The sequence below is a fragment of the Colossoma macropomum genome, unplaced genomic scaffold, assembly GCF_904425465.1.
Source record: "Colossoma macropomum unplaced genomic scaffold, Colossoma_macropomum, whole genome shotgun sequence".
Classification (NCBI taxonomy): Eukaryota; Metazoa; Chordata; class Actinopteri; order Characiformes; family Serrasalmidae; genus Colossoma; species Colossoma macropomum.
In genome coordinates, this window is record NW_023494805.1 from 35,691,516 (window position 1) to 35,718,475 (window position 26,960).

Consider the following 26,960-nt stretch of genomic DNA (forward strand, 5'->3'; position numbering starts at 1 on the left):
GAGTCCTAACATATTATTTTGACATTTATTTGGCATGTATTATAATTTTTTTTACAGTACAGGACATGGTGGCTGAATTTGCAGCCTTCCAGAAGTGGCACACCAGCTTTTTACACTTGTGTACCAAAAGCAGTTTGGCCTGCTTAATTTTTAATTAACAAAATGACTCGAATTGGTATAATGATGCTCCAGGGCACTAATGCCACATTTAGAAGAAGAAGCCTAGATGGAAGCTGTACATAACTGTTATTCTGGCTCCACAGTGTTCTTTAAAACCCAAACAGGGGAATGAATTATGGAAACGGGTCTGAATTCAGAGCACTGACGCTTCTCACCAGCAGAGGGCACCAAACACTCCTGCTTTCTTGTTTGGTCCCCGATCCCAGCGCTCTCAGATGGTTGTTTACTGAAAATCTGGCATACAGAAAATGAACCCCCCCCCCTCGCTTTGATATGAATATTTTATTCATTTACTATACTTGAAGCGCTTTTCAAATGATTTCTTATGTGACACAAACGTGATGGAAGATCAAAGCTCTTATGTACATCGCTCCGTCTAGAGCCACTATCTCAGACGATCTTCCTAAGCCAGTGGGTAAAGGGCTGCACAAATAGTCTTCCCGTTCTGTTGTGTTGAGTGTTCGCTGAAGAAAAGAGTGATCAGCATATTATGCCACTCTTCATTTGTCTCTTGCGGCGCAGCAGTGGTGGGTTCTGACCTCCTGCTTTAAAGCAGATTAGATCGAGGCCGATCCTGGTTGGTGGGCTGAATTCAATTTAATGGCTTGTAATGTTGAGGGCAGAGCCTCTGGTTAACACGGACGAAACTATGGAAGACTTCTTCTTTTCATTTGGAGGGAGAAAGAAATTCTCCATTCAGAGATTGTTGAACATTTCTGCTTTAAAGGAATACTCCAGTGTTTTTCTGCCTATCTGCTGCATCTGTAACATATGGTCAGCTGTTATGGACAGTAAGTTGGATGTGTTTCCCTGCACTTAACGAATCAACAGAAAACCATTGACTCAGAACTCGCATAATAGAAGCCGGTGGACAGATGCTGAAGCAGAGATTAGGTTGAAGAATACTGGAGTACTTTTTCCATTCAGAAATTATTTGTGAATTTCTCCTTTAAAGGGAACTCCAGCATTTTTCAACAAAATCGCTATATGCTGCATCTGTAGCAATGGTCAGTCACCGCAGACAAGAAGTCAGATGCATTTCCTGTACTTAGTAAAAGAGCAGAGGACTCATTGACTCAGAACTTACATAACAGATGCCAATGGCCAGAGGCTTGTACATTTTTGCTTTAAAGGAATACTCCAGCGTATTTTAGGCCTAATTTCAACATCTGCGGCGTATTGCTGATTACCTCAGACAATAATTTAAGCCTATTTCACTGTACTTAGTAAAAGAACAGAAAACTCATTGAGTCATAGAAGCCAGTGGGTAGATGCTTAATTAGAGATTAGGTTGAAAAACACTAGGGCTGTACAACATTGACATAAAATCTGATGCTCAATAAATCTCTCGAATATCACAATAGCGCGCCTCTGACTGGATGTGATGCAAGTACAGATGGTTTATTTTTGCATATGTAAACAAAAATCTAACTAACCTCTACTTAAAGCAAATTGCAGAATTACAAAAACGTAATTCACTATTGTGCAAAATATATCAACCTCTACGTACATCAGAACTGGAATCAGATTTTTGTGCTGAAAGATTGAGAAACAATCAGCATTACCTCAACAGCTTTTTCTATAAAGGCTACGAAAACAAGTAAATATGTATGTTTATTTTTATATTTTATATAGGCACACTGGAACAATTAAATATTTTAGATTTTTCTTTTGTTTAGTCATTAAATATTGTTGCTGTCCATGTGTCTCCATTTTTGTCGATTTTTATTTTTCTACATCATTTCAACACATCAGCTGTCCTTTACATTGTGTGAAAGTTTCTTGATGAACGGACAAATAGAAATGCTCCAAAATCAGTTGGCATAAAATCTCTTTGCATTAACTTACATTAAAAGGTAAGAGTGTTTTTGGTCTCTCCTGTAAACTTACTATTTTGGAGGTACTTGTTCTTCTTTGGACAGCGACGATATGTTTGTTGTGACAGTAGCCAATTGTATCTCACACACTTTAAACACAGTACAAATGTTTTATATAGTTTTTGAGCTGTGGATGTGTATGTTTTGTTGTTGGCTGTATAGCCTAATGGTTAAGTTACTCTTCCCCCACATGGGAGAGCAGGGTTCCAGCGCAGGGGAGAACTCATTAGGCTTCTGACGGTTTGTGTTGGCAATGTAATGACGTCTCTCTGACGCTGCGTGTATGAGGTATTTTGATCTCTCATCGCAGCCCTTAGCGTTTTGTTTATCGCTGAAAATCATGTTGTGATAACAAAATTATTTATCTTGCAGCTTTAAAAATACTGAAGTGTTTCTTTCATTCAGAAATTGTTCATCAGTTTCTGCTTTAAAGAAACTTTCCAGCGCTCTAAATATCTATATGCTATGTCTGTGGTGTGCAGTTAGTTAACATAGACAATAGTTTTGTGTTTCTTAATAAAGAACAGAAAACCTGTTCGCTCAAAACTCACATAATATGCCTATTCTTTTCCATCATTTCCATCATCTCTAGCAAACAGTCAGATAATAATAAGTTGGGCGTATTTCTCTGCACTTAACAAGTGAACAGAAAAGCCGTTGACTCAGACATAATACAAGCCAAAGGGCAGATGCTAAAGCCGATACAAAGTTGAAAAATATTGTAGTATTTATTCAAACATTGTTCAGACAAGAATATCTCTGCATTTTTCATCCTAATCTGCGTTCCCTGCATCTGTAGCATGCTGCCAACTCCCAGACAATAACTTTGACTAATTTCCCTGTAGTAAAAGAACAGAAAAGCAATTGAATCTGAACTCGATGGGCAGGTGCTGAAGCAGATATTAGGTTGAAAAATGCTGGGGTGCTCCTTTAGTACCGTTCTGGAGTTCTTCGTTGCTCCCTTGCTGTTGGTCTTTCCCTCTTTATCTTCCTTTCATCCTTTTACCACCAAGCTCTCACTAGCCTCTTCACTATCCTTATATGCTTCTATGCTCAGGACTTGGGTGACCGCCTGCCTCAGTCTGCTTTCATTTAGCTGGGCTCTGCGATAGACACCCGCCAGCCATTTGCTGGGCAAGTTAGTAAAGGAGCCACTGTTCAGGTCTTGGATGGCTGTCTCTGTCACCACAGTCGGGTCTTTATGTCCCTCGCTTGTCTTGGGAATGAGAGCCCCTTCGTTCAAGCTACAGCGCATGCAAAGCAGCCGAAGACTCACAACTTCATTCCATTGCTTGCTTCATCAGTCCACCACCGCCCTAATATCCTCTCCTGGCAGGTGAAAGGTCAGCCTTTCTTAATTGCCTGAAATCTTTAATAGCTGCAGGCATGGATGGATGTATAGATCATCTGTGGCGTGATCAGTCAAGGAGAAGTTATTAACCAGATTTCATCTGTGCTGTAATTTTTGTCCGTGACCTTGAACTGATTAGGGCATTGATTGTACCATACTCACCATTGGGTTTCACCTCTATTACTGGGATTACCGCTGGTCTTGTGCTGGGAATTAAGGGTCACCGGGTGATGTGTAGTTATAAAAAATGCTGCAGTGAGATTGTAAAAACCCCCAGTAGACCATCATTACCTCACCATGCACCACACCGTTCATTGCTCATCTGTTTTAGACAGGGTTGAGTCATTGATGATAATGTTATATGTAATGAATATAACATCTAAATAAAGTCCTACCAGTAAACAGAAGGAGTGAGTTTTATGTTCACTCTGTACTGCAGATTGGCTGGCTTTGACCAACATGTCTTTTTCTCCTCTAAAGCAGTGGTTTAGGTATACGACAGCTCGGAAGCAGTCTTTGTGGGTGGAAAGAAAGATCACTTAAAGTGTGCTCGGTTGTTTGTTTGGGTTGTGTCCATTGCACTTGTAAAGCAACAATTCCTTTGACACGCTGGGTCGGTAACCCACTTTCACAGGGATGCCCTCTGCAGCCCCAGCAGAAACACTCTGTTAGCCAACGGCCCTGTCTTTGCTCGCTAATGAGCAGCTAGCTCTCTCGCTCTCTCTCTCTCGCTTTCACTCTCACTCTCTCCTTTTTTCCTCGTTTTTTTACAAATGAGAGCCTCCTGTTCCGCCACCAGTCCGCTAGCGGGGAGCTCATTAGCAAGCTAGTCGACACAATAGCGGGCTAAAGATCCTGGCTCTGAACGTCACACGGCGCACTCCGCTCCCCTGCACTCTGTTAGGCCTCCGATCCTGACCTTTTATTTGTCTTAATTGAATTCATCTGTTAGCTTGCTTGCCGCCTCCTCATTTTTTTCCTGTTTCTGTTTTTTTTTTTGCTCGGCGCGTTCAAAAGAGCTGCTCTCAAACTGCACCGGCGCAGTAACACAGTGCAAAAACAAATAGTCTGGTGTTTTTGAGCTGCTCAAGAATATATTAGCAACAGGCTCTGCTTTTTCTCTCTCCTTTGCTTCTGTCTCCTTTGGTCCCTCAATCCTCAAATCTATCTTCAGAAGGGACAGATGCCGGACCGTTTGATGACTCCGCCCGTGGCGGGACTTCCTGCGAGGCGGGTCAAACGGCGGTTGGATTTCCAATCTGATGCAAGCGCGACCTTGGCTGTGGCTTCCGCCGCTCTCCTGGAGAGCATCTCTTTCAAGCGCCAAAACCAACATCCCCGGCCGGCTCTCTGGGTCAGCCTGATAGCGATAGCAGGCAAACGTGATGCTCTTTCAAGAGACATGATCCAGTCTTGTGTGGTTTTCAGAGAAAGTGCTTTGAGAAACTTAACACACACACACACACACTGCAGCGGATGAGGCAAGGCTAGTTGTAATTCAAGGATCCTGCAGTAATGCAGCCTTTGACAGGAAAATAAGAAAGACTTAGATGTGTTTATAAATCCGGCCCTGGGGCAGCGGTCACTTTTTTCAGTAAAAAGAAGTAAAAGTGATACTATAATGCACCACAGGACAAGTGGTGGTTGGCTGTTAAGTGCCCTGAGAGCAGGTTTAGCGCGATTGTTTTCTGGGCACTGACTGAAACGGAGATGTTATTGTAGGGTTCCACACCATTATTTCATGCTTCGTGCAACGTGAGCCCTGGAAGAGCGAGGGAGTGAGAGAATGGGAGAGGGAGAGAGATATCACTCATTCTCGCTTTACCGTTTGCTGAAATGAAGGACTCGTGTCATACCACCCACTGCCACAACTAGAGCTATTCTGTCAGGGAGTGACAGAACGTAGTGGCCTTGGTGGTAAACTGAAAAGAGGAAGCTGAAAGACACACATTTCAATAAAAACTCCTTTAAATCAGTAATGGACGTGTGCTGTTTGATGTCAGGGAAGTTGTTTTTCTTTTATTGTCATATTTCAGTTTTATAGTTGATGTTGTTGACACGACATAAAAAAATGCGTTTTTTTTGCTTGTTTCTTGCCTTTAAACAGAACAAGTACTGCTGAACGTCAATGTATACTAATAGCTGAATGGAGTCTGTTTAAATCTGGTTGATAGTTGGGTTTTTGGCTGGCGCTTCATTGCCATATTCATAATTAGTGTTATCGTCGATTTTTATTAGGGGAATTCCACTGTTTTTCCAAATTTGTGCATAATGCAATCATTAAGATGTGAACAAAATCATTCAGAGTGCTTTGAGTTTTAGAGAAACTTGCTGAGTCAGAATTGTTCAGAGTGGTGGTGATAGGAACCAGATGTCTGAAGTGTTTATTGTCCTCTAAAAGCTTCCTCACAGAATGTTAATGCATGAACTGGTTATGAATATGCTGCCTGATGCCTGGGATGTTTTTTTATGATAGTTTTGCAATGAGGTTTTGGCCAAAAACATTTGTTTTTTGTAAATCATTCATACTGAGCAAGCAGACGTGGGCATTTTAAGGCAAAATAGTCCCTAAAGAACACTTAGCACCATTTTATCTTTATAACCATTACACATGCAAACTTAGAAGACACATGTAGGTTCACTGGTCATTTTGGATAGTAAATAAAATGGCTATATTTGTGTTGTAGACATTGTAACCCCCTTTATCACCACCACTGTATAGAAATCAGAGTCTGTAAGTTTCTCTCCGATGGACCTTTTCACATCAACCACTCTAAATTACTTTGTTTACATCTTAATGATTGAATTATGCAGAAATGTTATGATAATATACATTAGTTTCGTTGTTAAATTATGAGTCTTATGACTCATAACTGAATAACAAGCCTGCAGTTTGAAGGTTTGAGGCTGAACTGTTTGAGATTCTCCCTCTCTCTCTCTCTCTCTCTCTTTCTCTCTCTCTCTCCCTCTGTCCCCATGTGGTCTGCCTGATGTCCAGGGAACTGAGAATGCCATCACTCAAACTCTCATTCTAAAGCTTTGTGTTACCATGGTACCGAGCTATGTCCTTGCTATGATGCCAAGCCATGGTGTGAGAGAGAGAGAGGGAGAGAGTGAGAAAGAGGGAGCATTCAATTACGCCTGTTCCTTCTCCTGAGTTCTGGGCGCATCAGCTCTCGTCACACTCCAGCGCGTCCTTGTCCAGGGCCCAGAACTCCAAGTCCATGCGTTCTGCCTTCCTCATCTCCATCATGGCCCGACGCCCAGAAACAGACACCACAAGACCAAGTTGTTCAAAACCACCTGTGCTAGAAAGCTCGGGTTATAATTTCAGCAAATACAGTCAATAGATGATGTGACTGATTGATGCTTCTTCTCTGGGACTTGATGAAGCTGGTTATGCTTTAGCATGCGTCCTCTACACCAGGGGCTCTGAACTCCAGTCTTGGACAGAACTGTTTTTAATATCCTGATCCAGTCCTGTGACAAACCTATCCTGAAAAAGTAAACGCTGTAAGATGCAATGATGGTAGCTGTGTGTTTCTTCCTGTAGGGTAGTAGAAAGTAGAGCAGTTTGGGCGTGATAGCCTACTACTCTTAGATGCTTTTGTTAAGTGAATTAAAAATATTAATATGAAAAAAATATGAAAAGAATTTTAAAGCTCAAAAGTTTTTAACGAAAAATATTGGATCAGTATCGTTATTGACTTTTAGTATCGGTATCAGGAAAGAAGAGGTGGTATTGTGCCACCTTTAGTTTCATATTAAAAATAAATATACATACATACATACATACATACATACAAACATCAATAATAAATAAATGAATAAATAAATGAATAAATAAGTAAGTAATTAAGTAAGCAAGTAAATAAGTAAGTAAGTAGTGGATAGAGAGTTTTTACTGCTTTAAAAATCCTCATTATTTGGCCACAGGTGTTTTCTGTCAAACAGAATTTGTAAAGAAACTTTCTCCTATATAAAATCTCCTTGCTTTCCTGTGAATCTCCTCCAGCCATTTGAAACTCTCATGTCTGTCCTTGCTGCCTTTTGTTAATGCTCCAGAAATTGTAGGTTGTATCTGAATTGGACTTGTGAAAAGCTGTTGTTCACTGTCTAAGCATAGGTATAATATAGTGGGTCAGGCTTCTTGGTTGTTGTGGTCAAGACATCACAAAGGTAATATTGTTACACCCACTGCCATTTTTAAAGTAGGGATGCACAATTGGGAGTTTTGCTCCTTTTGCTTTGTGTTTATACCTATATACACAAAAAAGGTTTACTTAATTGCAGAAATATGTATTTCGATAGGGACAATTCTTGAGGTTACACACTGATTTTCAGACACATTTACTAAAATACAACTTCTAACTGCTCACCATGTGGACATGAGGGACAGGGATGCAGTCTCACTTCCTGCTCTAAAATGCTGGGGTGTGGCTAAAACAAGGCTCCGCCTATGGACAAAAACTGTTTTTGTTTCAGTATTGACATGAAAATGTGGGACAGCATTTAAAAAAAAGAGGAACAAAAAAGAAATTGAAATCTTTTGACTTCACTTTAAAAGAAGGGACCACAGTTTGAACTAATTTAGTGTCCATAATTTTGAAGTGTCCATATATTTTACAACTTCAGTGCTGTAAATGTGCTTATGTATTTCAGATAGTCCACACAGTGAGAGCTTTTAAAAAAGGGCTTATAAAAATGACCCAACGGACATAAAAATTCATGATCATGGTGCGTCCCTAGTTTCATTCTTCCAACACAACAGATCCAACTCAGATCAGCTATTTATGAAGCCCTTCTTTAGCTGGATCTGGTATGCCAAATAAAAAATATTGAGATGTTGAATTGACAAAGGTTTAACATTATTATCATCGTAATGTCAACAGTCTTGGCCAACAGTATTATTCTTGCCTTGAGAAAATGATCAGCAACATTTCGTTCATTTCATTTTTCATGTTTGCACATACAAGGCATTTGTCTTCGGTCACACAGTAGAGTTCTATCAGAGAACTTGTAGAGAGGAGAATTACCTCTCTGTAATGTCTGGTGGGTTTCTCGAACTCTAGAGGGCGCTCTCAAGCAAGTCCAGAATGAATAGGTTAAGACAGAGCATTTAGGCAAAATCATAGTTTACAAATGCTTAAACATTTTTAATGTAAAAGAATACATTCATCATATATATATATATATATATATATAAATATATATATACATATAAAAGAGCTTTTAAATTCGAGTTACAGAAGTTTAAAATGGCGCCTCATTTATGTTCATGATGTCTGTGAGCGCGAACAGCCAATGAGCTGCTCTGCTCACCAACCAATCAGCACTCAGTAGCGGTAATGTTAGCATCCTGCTGCCCAAAACCTGTCCTTCTGTTTTCTAAAATGAAAGGAAAGTTCTGGGCAAGTGGTTAGAAACTATTTTAACTTTTCGTTTTTAGCCGTTGAGCTCCATTCACCCCCATTCATTGAGGACTCATTCGTGGGCTCCTTCTGGCGTTTTGCATTCATGTTTTTAATATAACGGGGGAAATAGGAAGTGGCCAGGCTCCTAATAAACCCACTCTGGACTGTCCACTTGGACAGCAACATAGTTTTACCACACATACACGCTGTCACGCACACATGCAAATGTCCATATACTCACACAAATATAAACTTGTGAATTAAAAAGCAATTAAAGCGCAGAGGATTACAGCTGGCTAGGTGGTAGCAATACCGAAGAAAGCAGAATCAAATTAAATAAGATGAGTAAGAAGAGTTGAGTAACAGTGTGTCAAGTAACTCAACAACTGTTCAGGTGTGCAGTGATGCGAGGAAAGAAAGTCCAAGTCTCAGGTGTGTTGGGGCAGAATATTTGAAACTGGTATCAAGGACGGGGGCTGAAAGACTTTGCACTATATGTTTTTTTGCCTGGTCTTGGACTTGTTAGCTATTCTGTGCACGTCCTCACAGGTACTGCAGCTGGCTCTCCAGCTTTGCTTCAGCGCTGGCTAATGTGCCATTGGCTGCTGGGTGACCTGGCGTGGATGCGGTCTCAGCGGCCCCTGTGGGCTCCGGCTCTGTTTAATGTCTGTGCAGGAGTGCTATACACGACTCTAGTCCCCCCCCCACCACCAGCCCCAAAGCACCCCCCACCCCCGAAGCTCCCTGCTCTGCTGTTACCACGACAACGCTCTCACCCGTGGCACAGGGAGGAGAGCGGAACAAAAGCTCTGAGCCTTTATTCAGATGAGGGACTCCATGTGTATGAGTGTGTGTGTGTGAGAGTGTGTGTGTGTGTGTGTGTGTGTGTGTGTGAGAGTGTGTGTGTGTGTATGAGTGTGTGTGTGTGAGAGTGTGTGTGTGTGTGTGTGTGTGTGTAGGAGAGAGAGTTATGTTGTAGGTAAAAGCCAGTCCTTTCTGTATAAATGTTCATACCTGAGGGATCTTCTGGGTAAGAACTGCCCCGTCTTTCTGCTAAGGCTCAATGATTTGGAGAAGATAACAAATTGTGATTTTTCTGACCAATATTGTGACCGCAGTATAACTTGCAGTTAAGTTTTATGTGTAAATGAAAGTCCAGTGGGCACTTGCATAAAACATCTTTAATAATTTACCATTTGAGGTCGAACAGAAAATTTAGCTAGCTAGCTACCAAAACAACAGCATACTACTAGAGATTTTTATGCTTGTTATGAAGAAAACAACCATAATACATTGAAATGACATTAAATTAAGACAATACAATGGTTATCGTCATTTTTAACGCAGAAAATACTCACATTTGTAGGTTTCTTTGGTCGCTTGCTCAGGCATCTAGTCATTTTTTCTTTTTTCTCAGAACACTCTGTTTGGATTGTGCCTCTGAAAAACCTCCGTTTGGAGGGCCATGTAGCCCTAACACTTCGCTCTACCCCTCTGTCTCAACAAAAATTGGGACAACCTACCCCTAGGCGTGAACATGCAAAAAGAGGACTGAGGGCTAAGTGGTGGGGGCAAGGGGTGAAATGGGATTGGGTCTAAAACTCAATATAGTCATGGATTTTTTCACTTACCACTTAAACATTTTTCTGAAGAGATTTTAAACAGTTCATGTAAAGTAAGATGATTAAGTGAAAAATGAAGACCAAAATTTACTTAAAATGTTTTATGCAAGCGACCACAGGCCTGTTATTTTGATCAAGAAGACCAAGAACATCCACTGTTTCTGGCTTAAGGCTTGAACATTGAACATAGTGTGCCAGACTACCGGTTATTTGTGGTTGTGTTGTCATGTTTACACCTCATGGGTGTTTGTTTGCTTTTGATTGGTCAAACTCAGGAGTGCCCAGACTTTTTGCCTTGAGAGGCCAAAGCGCAATATTTGTGGAGGGCTGACAATATAAATAAACAATATACAAAAAAAAGAAAATAGGTCTCAAGTTTTATCCTGTTAGTTTTAGAAGTTTTAAAAAGAAAATAATAACCTATTGAGTAAACAATAATCAATAGTTAGACAAAAATCTTTGTTGTCTCACTGGGTGAGGGGGTGGAGTTAGAGTAGCTTTCTTTTAAAGGATAAAACAATGCTGTTGGTAATAAAAGCTGCAGTTAAAATTGCAGCTCTTGTGATTTGAAAATAGCTTTTTTTCAAATGGTGATTTCTAGATAAAAATGATAAATGTTTCAGCTCTACTTTCTGCTTATATTTGTGAGTTTATGTGTGTTTGTGTGTATATATTGCCTGTCGTGAGGTGTCTGGCTCCGTCTGTGCCGTTGGCAGGGCTGGCAGGGTGTTTGAGTGTTGGCAGGTGCATTAAAGGGACTCCATCCTCACAGATCAGAGAGCTTGAAGCAGTAGATCACAGCCACAGAAAAACACACACACACCCCTCGACCCTCTCAAAGCAGTCCCCTCCTCCTCTCTATCAGGGTCCTAAGCAGGGTGGGATAGGCACACACTAGATGCTGGGACTGCATCATATGAGCACCAATTAAATTGCAACACAAAATGACTGTGATATGTACTGCAGGGTATTAAAGGGGAATTCCAACAACCTTTAGAAAAGGCATAATTAAAATGTAAATAAAGTCAGTTAGAGTGATTTCATGTGAGATTTGATGTGAGATTCATTTTAAAATTAATAAGCTATAGTTGTGGTCGTGGTGATAGTGGTGGGCTGGTTGGACGCCTGGTTCCTGTTACCAGTGGTGGTGACAGGAACCAGACATCTCACAATATACAACTAAAGAGGGTAGGCAGATTTCAAATTGGAAAAGACAATTTTAAAAGGATAATATGAATATGTTTGTTCTCTTACATGTGTTATAAGTTAATATACAAAGTATACAAATATGTTTCTTCTCTCATTGGTTGGGGGACTGGTGATAGGGTAACTTTTTGTCAGGCCAAATCAGATGTTCTCACAGAGAAACTTGGACCCGTAGGCCACACTTTGGGCAGCCCTGCCCTAAAAGCTACCTCAGCTAAGTTATTACATGAAATACAATGAAAATACGTTGTGTGATGCCTGAAACATTGTTTATGATAGATTTGAGAAAAGGTTTTAAAAGGTCTGAAATCCATTCATGGCGAGGAAATACATGAAGGATGTTGTAAATCAAAATAGTACCCAACTATTTTTTTTTTTTTTTAATTTTCCATTATTTTACTGTCATCAACATTACTTATAAAAACTTGGAAGATGTGTAAGTTCACTGGTTGTTTTGGATAGTGAATAAAACCCCTATATTTTCTTTTGTAGATAATTGGATTATGCAGAAACTTTGAAAATTCCCTTCAAAGGAGTACTTTAAGATTTTTCAAACTAATCTGTCTGCTCTATCTGTATTGTATGGTTGATTACCACAGACAATAATAACAGAACAGAAAACCTGTTGACTCAACACACTGCCAAAGGGTAGTTGCTCCAGTGTGTTGTGAGGCTGCAGATTTTGTGTTCTTTTCCTGGAAAAAGCATTTACTGTCTGTGGTAATCGAATCATATACTACAGATGCTGAAATATTCCTATAAAAACACACAAGTGAACTCTTGAAGTAACAAGGTTAAAGAATGGCCTGCATTATTTTGAGCAAAATGATTTATTATCACAGCATCCACAGAAGAATTCATCTGGAACTATGATGGATCAGAATGCTTTGGTAGTGGGGTTGATTTGCATATTTCAGCCTTATCAGCACTGCAAACACTAATATTGCAACAAATGATTAAGTCCAAGACCGAATCAGTCAGAATCAGCTCTAACGAACACAACAGCAGTGTTGGTCTGTGGGGTTCTCAGACTTTTGAGAGCGTTTGTTGAGAACGCTTCCACTTCTTGGCACATACTCAACTTAAAAATGATTATTTGGAGTAGGAGTTCTTCACCAAACCAGCTCACTGAGCACCGCTTCGTTCCAGACAGATTCACCGTACGCAAAGCTAAATGGAGGAGCGGTCAATACATTATGTTAAAAGCGTCAGAGCTATTGATTTATCACACTAAAAACTCCAGCCCTTCATGTTGAGTGGGTTCTGATTTGCTCCGGGGGGGTCTTGTTCCAGGAAGATATTTCCCCCCCCCGCCTCCCTCGCAGTCTTTCGTCCCCATGTACAGCGTTGCCTGCTGAGACTAATCGATATCTAAGCATGTTTGAAACTAGAGACTGTTGAAAAGCCGCTGCGCTCTCTGAAAGCAGGGGTTATCAGCAGGGCTACTCTGAAATCTGCAGACAGCTCCGTCCACATGCTGGCGAAGCCGCGCTGCTGTACACTGCTGTGCGAAGGTTTTGAATTGTCGCTGTTCAAACAGGTTTGGAATCACTGTTTTCAGTAATAGTAAACCAATTTGGTTGCAGATACACAAAGGAAGTGATCCTAAACTGACACTAATAGTCTACAGGTTCATGGGCTTCTAAGAAACTATTAAAGCTGCGGATGATTCTAAAATGACTGCAAAAGATGTATAACATTGAGAATGAAGTTGATATAAGGTACATCCAGAATGCCTTATTTGACTATTGACGATCAAGGATTGAGATGGATAACCTGACAAGAAACCGAGAACAGACAATTTCAGTAATTAATTATACATTATATATGTTGTGTATATATTTATTTATTTTACTTTTAAGTAAAACTTGATTGAAATACTGAATTGTAATGAAAAAAATCACTGATAAAGAATTACTTCCATAGCAAGTTCCATTAAAATGCTAAACTCTGGATCCTGCACAATCTGGCAACCAGGTTGCTGGCTTTGCTTGAACATCTTAAATTTTAAAAAAGAGGACTTTTTGGTCAACTCATATCATTAAACAGGAAAGATGAAGGTTTTTAAGCTGCGCAAAAAAGCTTTATACCAGTAAAATCACACATTGGCTTTAATGTCAGGTGCAGTCAAAGTAATTTCAGCACGCTTTCATTTATTTTTAGGAGTAATCTCAACTTTTTTACGTGAAACAGCGCTGCCGTTACTGGGCGCTAATGAGAGCAGTCTGAGTCTGTAACCTGCCGGTCCAGACAGACGGAGCAAGAAGGAGACAGATCCTTTGTTGTAAAGTGTTGGCTGGGTCTGATTGGCTTTGCATTGAGTTCTGAGCTGCTGATGGGGTTTGCTGAGGGCTTTATTAGATAATGTAGAACAGGAGCCGGGTGATGAGGGAGTAATGGGGACAGGTCTTTTAGCACCGAGATATGGAGTGCAGTGCAGCGCCAGTTAGAGTTACACTGGCTGAGGATTCAGCGCGCTCCTTAGGGAGGTAGGGATGGAGGAGGGAGAGAGAGAGAATGGGGGAATGAGAGATAGACAGAAAGAGAAAGGATGGGGAAAGGGGAAAGCAAAGAGAATGGAGCAACACATTGGGAGAGGGAAAGGCAGAGTGAAACAGAAGAGGGAGCGAGGGGAGAGAGCGAGAGAGACAGGAGGAGAGATAGAGAGAGAGGAGAGAGAGAGAGAGAGAGAGAGAGAGAGGAGATGATTGGATTTTTTTTTTTCATTTCTTCCCCTGGGAACGTTTCCCACACATGCTTCAGGCACAACACAGAGGAATAAAGGGATAGAAGAAAAGAGTGGATTTGTGATGAGAGAGTGAAGAGAACTGGCACTTGGCAGGACAGAGGAAATGGATTCATTATCGATTCAACATATTCAGACACTGTGAGACAAAAAAGCCGAGTCGTTCTGTTTGTGAATGCCGTCCACCAGGATGGGCGCTATCTGTTGCTCTGCCTTTGATTCAGAGTTCACAGATCGTGTCTTATCTATTACCAGCTTATGATATATTGAATATTTGCCTTGCCCTCATTGTAGGGCATTGTATGATGAAAATACTAGTATTATGATTATGTTGCTGCATGTTGTGATTGCAATATGTAGGGCAGTGTATTAAAACGTGTTGGTGAATCAGTGATGTGGTAAAGGTTGGCCTGCTAAAACTGAGCTCTATACTTGGCAACATGCAATAATACTATTCCCTTTTAATCATATTTTAATAAAGCTAAGCCAAGTATTTGTTTTTAAGTACAAAACTAACCTGAGAAACTGGCTGAATTGGAATAATTTGGCAGCTTTTCTTATCCATAAATGAACCAGCCTTTCTCCTAAATAAAAGTGTTATTAATATTTGTATGTAACTGGCATACCTACATATTCTTGGAAAATTAACCCCTTAAATCATAGGCTTATTATATACTAAGGCTTATTATGCAGTAACGACAGGGACTTCAGTGCAAACTGCCTGAGCTGTTCTGAAGTTATAGAAGTGTGTGATAAAACTATGGGCCCGCTGGTGGGCTCTGCCCATTTAAGGGTACTACACCTCCCAAATGTGTTGGAAACACAGAGGTGCACACTGCGGCCTTCGGTGATGTCAGTATTTGGCCCCACAGTATGGGGGCAATCATGGGCTGGAGGTTAGGGAACCAGCCTCGTCACCGGAAGGTCGTCGGCTCGACCCCCTGAGCCGACAGTACGTGTCCTTGAGCAAGGCACCTAACCCCCAACTGCTCCCCGGGTGCCGTGGATAGGGCTGCCCACTGCTCACTGCCCTCTAGTGTGTGTGTGCATTCACTAGTGTGTATGTGGGTATTTCTCTGCACAAGTGGGTTAAAATGCGGAGGTGAAATTTGTGATCAATGTTGTGATAATCATTAACAAACAGTATAAAATACAGCCTTGTGTGTAATTCTAAAAACAATGTGGACTGAATGCATTATGAAGCGGAATTGAGTTCATTCATTCATTCATTCATTCACTGTCTGGATTGCGTATTTTTTTTTGGAGACTCTCCTTCATTGCATGTGTGTGCATTTAAACAAATCAGTGGTCATTTCGCCTGCCTAAACAGAGCCTGGTTTGTACAGGCAAAAGGGGCTCTCAGTGCGTTGAGCACATCTCCAAAGTGGAGCATGTGTGGCATAAATCTACTTTGTCTTCAGCTGAATGGCCTCTGCAAATCTTTGGCCACTCGTTCCTCATTATTTCATTTATTTAGAAATTATGCTGAGGCAGGAACGCAACATCTCACGACAGGCATCCTTGAGAAAATGGTCCTCATCCATCCACAGGCTGGAGAGGAGGAGGAGGAGAGGAGAGGTGAGAGAAAGAGAGCTGTAACTTCAAAACTGTACATTAGGCTTGTGTGCTTGGGTACTTAAGAGCTCAGTTAACTGACTATTCAGATGAAGTGAAATTTCTGTTTGGGTATTTGTTTTACTGATGTGGGAGAAAATATACATGCCACTAATTCAGTGAAACAGTTTGAACAGGGCTGTAAAGTGCTACAGCTTTTCTTGTATTCATAGATGAATAAAGTATTTTGCTTTGCTACTATGCAAGGACGCAGTGTAGCTGCTGTTAGTAAGAACCAAAAACAAATAAATATTTCACATCATCCATTCAGGAGAAAAAAACATTGTAGTTTTAGTGTTGGCTTATTTGAAGGGGAAGTCTCTGTTATTCAAGCCTTATCTGACACAAACCCACAGTGACGAAAATGTTTTTCCTTGACTATTTTAAATAATAAAACGCTTTCAAATCTACACCTTCGTATCTGCTTACTGCTAAATTTTCTTTTGTGCTTTTTTTGACCACCAGTGCACCAGCCTAAACACTGTTTTTGTATTATGAGTAAGAACTACACAATGTGAATACCAAACAAAGCCCTTCTTTCTAACCCAATATCCTTTCGTTACTGCTTATATATACATATCGCTGTTGTCGGAAGAAAACCTTGTATCTCCAAAATGGTAACTTTACAGGTGAAGGAAAAAACCTACTTTACTTTAATGTAAGTCAGTGGAACAAGACTTTTTTCCAAATTATTTTGGTTCATTCTTCACGAAGTTTACATACAATATAAAGGGCAATAAGTACTTTCACATTATGTCAAAAACTGAAAAACGACAAAAAAACCATCAAAACCAGCACAAGCAGACATGCTAATAGCTTTTTCCCCAGAGCTGTAGCACTTATCAACCACAGTGGACACTTCACACTTCAAACTTAAACCGAACCAACAAACCTTCCTTACAGTATTACAGTATAACTCCTCCTGTAGCATAATGCTTATTTGCACTACTGTACAAGTACATTTTTACAAATGTTCATATTACTCTGTAAGATTATGTATATAATAGTTTTATAGTGTGTTTTATAGCACATGTCTACTTGACCTGCATACATATAGACATTCATATTTGCATTATGTACAGATATCCAGACATCTTACATGTACATCTCCTGAGCTCCTTACACATTGGCTGCTTTTTATTATTACTCTTTATTCTATATTCTGTTAATTGTATTTCGGTCTGTCATGTCATACATGTGTGCACTCACCAAGGCAAATTCCTTGATTCTGATTCTGATTCTCATTGAATATCAAAATTATTTGGAATGCCCATCCCTTTTACACATACAGATGTGAGAATAAGTTTGTGTATGATTTGGAATGTCTGCATAAATGTCTACTAAAATGTGATCAGATCTTCATCTAATAGCAACAGTGAAGACAGTGAAATCATATTTATCAAATAACACGCATTTTACATTGTCATGTATGTACTGGGCAAGTATTTTAAGCAAGGGAAAACACACCCTTGGAATAGACCTGCAATACAGTTTGAAATTTTGATATTGATACTGATATTTATTCACAGTATTGAAATCATTACACCCCTATTTATGACTTTCCTGCCACACTTGCGGAGATTTCCTTTCTCACATCTGTTTATTATAACTGTAATCAATAGAACAGTGTAGGAATGTTCCTGGAACTCTGTGTCATGAGATTCAAGCTGTTAACATAATAGAAGTGTATTAGGACAAACCCCTGCCTATCTGCGGGCCAAATTCATTCCATTTATAAGACAAACAAGTTCCCATATTGAATATCTGGAGGCAAAGCTAGTAATGAACTTGGTGCTGGTGTGTCACCTGAACTTGGAGTAAGTCTGTGTGGGTGATATTTAACCTTGTCAGGTATTTTTTATCTTTTACAAGTGAGATAGTATTAATTGTAAATACCTGGGTTATTAATTCTGATGCATTTCGAATTCCACTCACACACATACTAGAGCTGTCGGATATTTTCATCTTGAATATGCAGACATTGTGTAAGTACAAGAAATAGGGCTGAGTTTTTGATATGACTCAAAAATTATTTTTGTAAAGCAAGAATGTTTCAATTTGATTCAATACACTAAGCAGCTATTTGATTTGGCAGTTTGAATCAATTATTTGATTCAGCGATTCAAGCACCTTTAAGATTTATTATAATGAATTAAAAATATTGATGTGATATAATAAGCTAAAACACTTCCCATAATATTTCTCAGGCCAAAACTGAGTCAGTTAAAGGTATAGTTTAGGGAAAAATCTAATTTTCACAATTTTTAGGGCTGGTATTCACAAATCAGGACTGATCTTGGATCAGATTCCTCTGAAAGGTTGAATAATCATTGTCACAAATACTGAGTCTAGATCAGTATTTGCTCCTGAGGTGCTGTTGTTCAAAGTGGCTGCCCGCGGTTTCTTTTTCATAGCGCACAGCAAGTCATGCTGTCTTCTAAAGCACATCAGTGGTTCTGAGTGACCTTAATGAAGACCTGGATGCTGTTTAAGCAGATTTAGACATGTTTTGAGGATGTATTGGTGACTGTTGAGTTTGTTGTTTGTTAGCAATGTTAGCCTTGCTTTGCTGTAAAAAATTGGATTCCAGACATTTCAGACAATCAACTACATCTAGGGTGTAAAAACTGTTTGCATTTGATTATTTTATCGATTATTTTAGTAATGTTTATTGTGATATTGTGCTATACTTAGGCTACACTGTCTGGACTCTTTATATATTATACCTGTTGCTGCTGTTGGAAGAAACCCTTGAAAACCTTTTGACATAATTTGAAAATGCCTGTTGCCCTTTACATACATACATACATACATACATCATCTAAACCGCTTATCCTTCTGGGTCGCGGTGGGGCGCTGGAGCCTATCCCAGCTGTCATTGGGCGGAAGGCAGGATACACCCTGGACAGGTCGCCAGTCCATCGCAGGGCAGACAGACACAGTCACACACACACTCACACCTAGGGGCAATTTTAGCACGTCCGATCAGCCTGACTGCATGTCTTTGGACTGTGGGAGGAAACCGGAGTACCCGGAGGAAACCCACGCAGACGCGGGGAGAACATGCAAACTCCACACAGAAATGACCCCGGTCGCCCGGCCGGGAATCGAACCCAGGCCATTCTTGCTGTGAGGCGACAGCGCTACCCACTGCACCACCGTGCCGCCCTGTTGCCCTTTACATTGTGTGTAAATTCCATGATGAATGGACCAAAAGAAACAGCCCACAATCACTTAAAATTCTAGTTCCATTGACTTACATTAAAAGCAATGTAGGTTTTTTCCTTCTCCTGTAAAGTTACCATTTTGGAGATTTTTCTTCCGACAAAAGTGCCATATATATTATACTTATATTTATACTGTTGGCTTTACCAACAGTATAAATATAGTATATAAAAATAGATAGAGGTGTATGTGTGTGTGCGTACCAGATATATCTAAATGTTGATTAGTATGATACACACAAGTCAGAGATGGCATAAAAAATAGAAAATCTATTTTATTCACCCAAAAATATTGGATAATTAAAACGATGTGGTCACATAGTGATTATTTCAGAGGAAACATTTGCAATGCCTAAACACTAGTGATAATTGGACTAATTAGCGGTTCTCAATCTGGGGCTTGTAAGATCATTTTCGGGGTTTGTGAAGTGATCACTGAGAACAAAAAGCCCATGTTTTGGATAACATTTTAGAGAATGATTTTTCATAAATCTCACAGTAATTATATTGTAGCGGCATCTCCTCTCCTGCTCTGCGTATGAGGAGAGCACACTGTGCAGGGCGCCACAGCCCTCACATTAGTTGTTCCGTGATTTCAAGCGTAGTACAGCCTGTGCGCTTTCATTTGACTCTTCACTCTCGTCTACAATATTATGCTATCTAGGTGAAAAGAGAGTGACTGGCAACTAAGTTAAAGCAAAAAAAGTCTCTGATTGGTGTTGTTGAATGGCCACTACCTTTAATTATGTATATCAGCATTATGTGATTGTTAGTCAGCTCCTCTACAGAGCATTGACATGTCAGAGTCTGATAAAACGAAATGAAAAACATGCAAGATACATACAGTTTGGTTGATTTAGAGTCAGCAGTGCTGAAGCACTGGCTTGTAAATCTCGTGTTGCGTTTCCTCGTTGATTCACATGCATGGTTAGCTTGTGAACGCTACCTGAGTCACTCACAGTCTGTAAGGCAGTGAAGTCAGAGGACAATGTCACTTATATTAGTTTAAACAGTTCTGTTTTGTTAGTAACAAGTGATTTGTTCTATTCGTAACATTCAAAAGAACAAGGATTAAACGGTTGCACCACTAATAACTAGGTCTTAACAAGACATGCGTAGGAATAATACAGCTACTTCTAAAGAGAACAATAATTCAAACGCACATCACTATTTAAATCTGAATTTGGTTCAGGTTTTAGTATGTGAAGGGTTTTAAGCCCCTGGATTTTTTCTTTGGAGTGATAGAGGTCAGCTATGGCAAAAATGAACAGTCTCAGTGCTGAGTATGTAGTCGGGACCCGTCATCGTGAAATCATCTGAGCATGCCAGCTGCAGACAGTCTGAAGAGTCTTGTGTGGAATGGAATTCTCCCTCCGTGCTTGTTTCTAGCTCTTCACAGTGTGCTCAATAGAGAGGCAGGATGAATGCAGCTCTCGCTGGGTGAAGAATTGCAGTCGGCATGCAGGAAACTATTTATGAAACATGAATCACCATTCATTAATCTTTTACAAACACGCCTCTGTCCTTATAAATCAAACCAGTGCACCCTACACACTAATGCATACATACACACTGCAGTACATCAGTGCATTGCAGAGTAAATCTCAATCTTGTCATCAGCATCTCATCTGCTTTCTGTACTCTTTTGTTTTTTCCTCTCTCTCTCTCTCTCTCTGTCTGTCTGTCTTTCTTTCCATTTCTCTCAGTCTCCCTTCACCTGTTTTGGAGTGTATTCAGTATTTGTTTCCTGTATTGACCTGTCCTGACATTACAGTAAAACACTAAACAATCCAACAAAATCAATTAAGCATTAGAAGCCAGTAATGTGACCTATATGCTACAGTGAAGTGATTTAAGTGAAGCCAGCCTGAGCTCAGCAGCATCTCTGTGATGATTTCCTAGAATATCGACTGTAAAGGTGTTTTTGTCTGTGCATCTATGTATGCACTTTTTTTGCATCAAAACTGCTGTACGCTAATATATGTCTCAGATTTCACTAAGTGGCTTGATAGAATTAAATCCAGTCCTGTGCAAAAGTCAGAGACCACCCTTCTTTTAGTTGATTTCCAGGCAAAATACCTGTTAAGTACAAGTAATTCATTTTCAGGAGATATAAGATAATTGGCTTGCATATGAAAGAGGAAGGTCAAAGCAAATGAGTGAAAGTTGAAATATGTTTGAAAAGATATAGAGAAAATGTGAGTCTTAACAACCATGAAAGACCTGGTAGACCACCAAAACTGCCCCCATCTGATAAACAGCACCCAATGTTTTCATCTTTGAGAGAGAGGAGAAAATCTAACACAACTTTTGCTTAAGATCTGAAAAAATCCGCAACCGTTCTTCCACTGTGAGACGATAACTCGATGGTAGGGGTCCAGAAGGATGCATAGCTGTCGAGAAGTCGTTACTTAGAAAAAGTGAAAAGGAAGAAAGTTTGCAAATGAAGCAAAACAGCTGTAGGTGATCTCAAAACAACAGACTGACCACCCCAGAGCCCAGGCCTCAACATCATGAGATCATGAGACGCAAATAATGGACCTTGCTCTTTTTTTTTGCAGTGAAAATAAATGAAGGGTGGACTTGACTTTTGCTTAGAACAATGCATGTCTATGACATTCAGTCTGAATTGATTTACCTCAATTACATTCACTCACATTCCTAAAAAGCATGGCCTCTTTTCGAAAGCAGTTGGAGAAACCATTCGAAAATCAGATCTGGATTTTATTTTTGTCTGTTTCTGCATCTTATGTCAGTGAACGTAAGTGTGTCTGCCTGTATGACTTATCTAGAGCTCGAGTCTGCACTGTAGGGTGAAAAGACAACATCTGCAGATGGGCCCTAATTAAAAATTAATGCCTCGCAATGCCGAGACCTTAATTACCCTGGAGTAGAGCACAGACTGGGAAAACACAGTTCAGAGGCTCAGGACAGGGAAGAGGGGAGCATTCTCCAAGATTTAAACCAGCTTTTAAACCGGCATATTCCTGTGTTCATATTCGTTGATGTAAATTGCCTGTCAGACGTTTGAGGAGCGTTAGCTTTTCAAACAGTTTTCTTTGTCAGTTTCCAATAACTTGAATTACAGACTAACCAGATGCAGCCTCAGTTAAGGTACTCATGTGGTGCCCCAGTACTTTAGTACCTACACAGGTTTATTTTAAAGAAAACATCACACATGCAGGTATTTGTGACAGTCCTAATTAGGGATTAATGTCAAAGCCCACTCATTTTATCCTCAGCGCTCAAACCTTTCATATGCTAAAACCACCTTTGGGCCAGTATGTTTTTTAAACAATAATATGGAAAAAAAACACTGTCAGATCATTATTTAAGCATAACCTGCTCTTCATACTAAGGTAGATATTTTAATGATCTTGAAACAGAAATTTGAGAATGTACTTAAAGTATTAGCAAATATCATAATCATCATCATCATCATCATCATCAACATCTTTAACCGCTTAGTCTAGATAGGGTCACAGTAGTAGTTGGGAGAGCAGAGAATCCCAGACGACCCTGTCCCCTGCAGCCCTGTCCTTTCTCCAGCTCATTCCAGGGGACCCTGAGCCAACTTGGAGATATAATCCCTCCAGCGGGTTCTAGGACGATCCCAGGGTCTCATCCCAGTAGGCTGTGCCTGGTAAACCCCTGTTAATCACCGGGAGGCGTCCAGTGGGCATCCTCATCAGATGCCCGAACCACCTCAACTGGCTCTTCTCAATGTAGAGGAGTAGCAGCTCTACTCCGAGCTCCTCTCGGATGGCAAAGCTCCTCACCCTCACTCATCAAGTAGAGTGTGTAGAGTGTATAGTGTAGTGTGAGGCAAATAATATGTTAATAATATGTTAATAATATGTTTATGTTAATCTAGTCTTTGCAGGCTTTTTCTTACTTAATTGAAAAGTAAAAGTGTAAAACAATGAAATTACTCAAAGGCAGGCAAGGTGCCCCCTAACTATCCACAGACAAAATGTATCCTTACATGACCTGCAGTAGAGACTTACCATACTCTCAGTAGAGAGTAACCATAACACTGTTGCTGCTGAAGTGAGTGTGCGCAGGCTTTGTTTTTGCATGCCTCATGTCATGGGTCTGTTATTGATTGCTCTGACTCACAAACCATTGTTTCTGTTGTGAGGGTCACAAGCAGCATGCTTTTCCCCAGGGTGATGACTTCGGGGCTTCTGGGAATGATTTAGACTGTAAGGCTAGACTAAAACCCCACAGGCTGCTGTCCTGATTGTCTTCCACCAAGCAGTAATTTACCACCAGCCAAAAGCAACTGTAAATTCATATGGCCAAAACTGCCACAAGTGTCACAAGGTTTGCTAAGGTACCCTGAATCATTCACTCTGACTCTCTCTCTCTCTTTCTTTCTCTAGTTACGCTACTGGACTCTATGTCTGCACTGGGAGACCTGGGTTGGGAGGCCTATCCAGCAGAAGGGGTGAGTAGCAGCAAATCAAGACTGTCCACAGCCAGTAATATGTAATAATATGTAACATGCTCATGCACTTTATTATAGGTGCCAAATGATATGAACTGATGATGATTATAAGGTAAAAATTCTAATATCTGATAAAATTGACTGATATATGAAAACACTTCTATTTTACGTTCTACTGTAATTTAATGCAATATTGTTTCATTACAAACTACATTATCAGCAAAACAAGTTAAGCATAAGTGAAAGTAGAATCTTTGAAATAGTCACATGAATTTCAGAATTTCTTAGTAGTTGTTATGCCCCCTTTTTCTGGCATGGACTCCACAAGCTTCTGATGAGTAGTTGGTGAACAGTCTGCATGAACCCATTTAAATCTGCAGAATAGACCGTTTAGAGCTGCTTGTTTAATTTATTATAGAACAAACAACTTCAAAGCAATATCATCTCTTTAATGATGTTATTTTTGATGCCATTAAGTCCATAACACCTTGATATTTGTCAGCCAAACCGATATATCAGTTGAGTCCTTCTGTAAATGGTGGTTGGCCCCAGTTTAGTAAGTGCTAAAGGTTTGTATCCACATGTTTGTCATAGTTCATTCTAGTCATGTACTTAAGCTTTTGCAAGCTGGCCAGAAAACCACTGTGTGTCATTATATCCAAACGACTCACTTCCCCTGGACCCAGAGCACTTTTGTGAACCTTTGTCCAAGACTTGCACGTTTTTTGTGCCAGTAATTGCGATAGAAAATGCATTCTTTCCTTAGAATAGCAGCGGGAGGTCCCAACCCACCTGCTCATGAATATTTATGAACATGGATCGGAGCGCACTGCACAGAAAGTGTGTTCTCTAGTTCAGATATGTCCATTATGTGTGTGTGCACACGTGTTTGTGAAGCAGAGTCAAGGTCATCCCTGAGGTTTCCACAGACAGCTGGATTTAAAGAGCTTAGTTTTGTTTCCAGCGAGGAGCAGCACAGGTTTAGTGGAACAGCCAAAGCCCAGACATGTTTTCCTGCTTATTTGAAGAGGAAGTGAGATTAAGATCCCATAAAGCAGGAACACAATCCCTCATGGCAGAGCGGACCTTCCTGAGAGAGAAAGAGAGATGCACCCGCTGCAGCCTAAAAATAATCAAGTTAGCGAAAGTCATGCTGGGCTTTAAAGAAAATCAATCTCCAGGATTTCTCAGCTGCCTTTTTAATGATTTAATAGAGCGATCAGAGACTGGAACATATCTCACACCCACACACCAGGTTTGTTTTTATATAATGTACGAGCCATACAGATGTTCCATATGTATTATTTGTATCTACAGGACTTATAGTACTGTGCTGAAGTCTTAGCTTTACGTTTTAAGATGGTTGGTCTTGGCTGTAAGTGTGTTTTTCCCTGTAAAACACAACATATCATTAGAATAAATACAAACAAACACATAAAGTAAAACAGAACAAGACTTTTATTGTTATTAAAGTTATTCATATCTTAGAAGAACACAATTAGGAGAACACAGGTTTAGTTCCTTATTTCAGGCATCGCTTGCATTTCCATGCATTCCATCAGCAGCACACCGGAGTTAATTTAAAGAATGATTCATTAGATAAACCAGGTATCAGACGATAACTGTAACTACTGGCCTTCCTTGAGGAGAGCTTTGGAAATGGATTAGCAAACAGACATCAAATCACAGTGTTTTGTTCATTTATTTATTAGCATTTAATGTAATGTTGTTTTTTTTAACAAATAAATTCTTACCAACCAGATAAATAGCAATTTAAAATCAATCAAAATAGCTGATTTTAAAGCTTTGTAGTTTTTAAACTAGGTTTCAGTTTCGGTATCCGAAAAAGAAAAGTGAGATCGTGCCTTCTCTAGTATTATATATGGACCATTCTAATGAATTAGCTCAAACTGCTGTCACGCAAATCTATTAAAAACAATTACATATCCAGAACTCAGCATTTTAAAGATCTTTTTGATTTCTTTTCAAGTGAAGTTGAAAGGTTTAGATTTGTTATGCGTTTTTAAACAAAAAAGCTTTATTTAAAAAGTGCTGTCCCATATTTCCCTGTCAATACCGAAACACAAAGAGTTTTAGCCTGTGGGCGGAGCCTTATTTTAGCCACATCTCTGCACTTTGGAGCGGGAAGTGAGACTGCATCCCTGTGCCTCTTGGCCACATGGTGAGCAGTTAGATCCCATTGTTTTGAAGCAGATGTGTCCCAAAGTCTGAAAAGCAGTGTGGAACATTACGAACTGTCACTACTGAGATATTTTCTGCAGTTAAGTAAACTTTTTAGAGTTTTAATGAAAAATTACTGCTTAAAGCTTAGCTAGTGCTGGTTGTGTACTGGTGTTTTTAGGTTCTACTCAAAATTAGCTAAAATATCTCTACTGAAACGTTCACTACTGAAACATTTGGTTGGCTCCATTAGTGTTGTCATGTTTCATTTGTTTTAATAAAATAAACATATTTAAGGTATAGGGTCATTTAAAGCGAAAGGATTTTACTCCAAGTCCTAAATGTGTTTTGAACTCTGGCTTTCAAAGCAATTTGGCAGAATGATTGAAATATGTAAATTTCTATGTGTAATAAGAATTTTCAAAGCCTAATTCTAAACTATATTTGTACATTGCAGTTTTGAGACTCCAGAAGGAAAACACATAAATAGCTCCAGAGTGAAACACGATAGAGTTATTAAATGTAGAAATATCTTATGAATAATATGAGATAAAACTAATGAATATGCGAGATATCTGATTTATGCTAAATTTAACTGTTGTGATGCAAAGAAAAACTCAGCAAAACCAAAAAACAAAACAAAAGTAAGTCTGTGCCACAAAAAGAATAACCTTATTCGGGCCATTTTCACTAACACTGAAGCAGACGCAAACACAGTGATAACACGTGAGTTGAAGCTTAACCTTTGTCGCATAATAGAATAGAATAATGGTGCAGTTCAGTAAAAGTTGTAGTTCGTTGTATAGTCATCTTGAAATTGGCCATGAAAGTTGTAATTGGTCCAGTAATAATGAATGGAATTGTGAATTCTACACAAACTTTACCATCCAAAGCCGTTTGTTTGAGGCTGTTTTGCCTGATTTTGCCCAGTGAATTCCTGCCTGATGTTCACCATCCAACTGTACAAGAGCTGAGACATCACATTGTTTTTCCTGAGACCCAAAACCACTGTGGTCTTAGGACCACCAAAAAGTAGCGACTCATGGTGAGTCTTCACCATCACTGAGGGCTGTTACCACGGTAACTTGGTTAACT

At 39.8% G+C, this 26,960-nt stretch overlaps 1 protein-coding gene across 1 annotated transcript in view; it reads left to right on the plus strand.

Annotated features, from left to right (window-relative positions):
• epha4b (eph receptor A4b) overlaps positions 1 to 26,960 on the plus strand; it is a 186,238-nt gene that overhangs the window by 2,394 nt on the left and 156,884 nt on the right. The window contains exon 2 of the mRNA XM_036596481.1: positions 23,620 to 23,684. Within this exon, the coding sequence (XP_036452374.1) occupies positions 23,620 to 23,684 (65 nt within the window). The remainder of the gene's footprint in view (positions 1 to 23,619; positions 23,685 to 26,960) is intronic.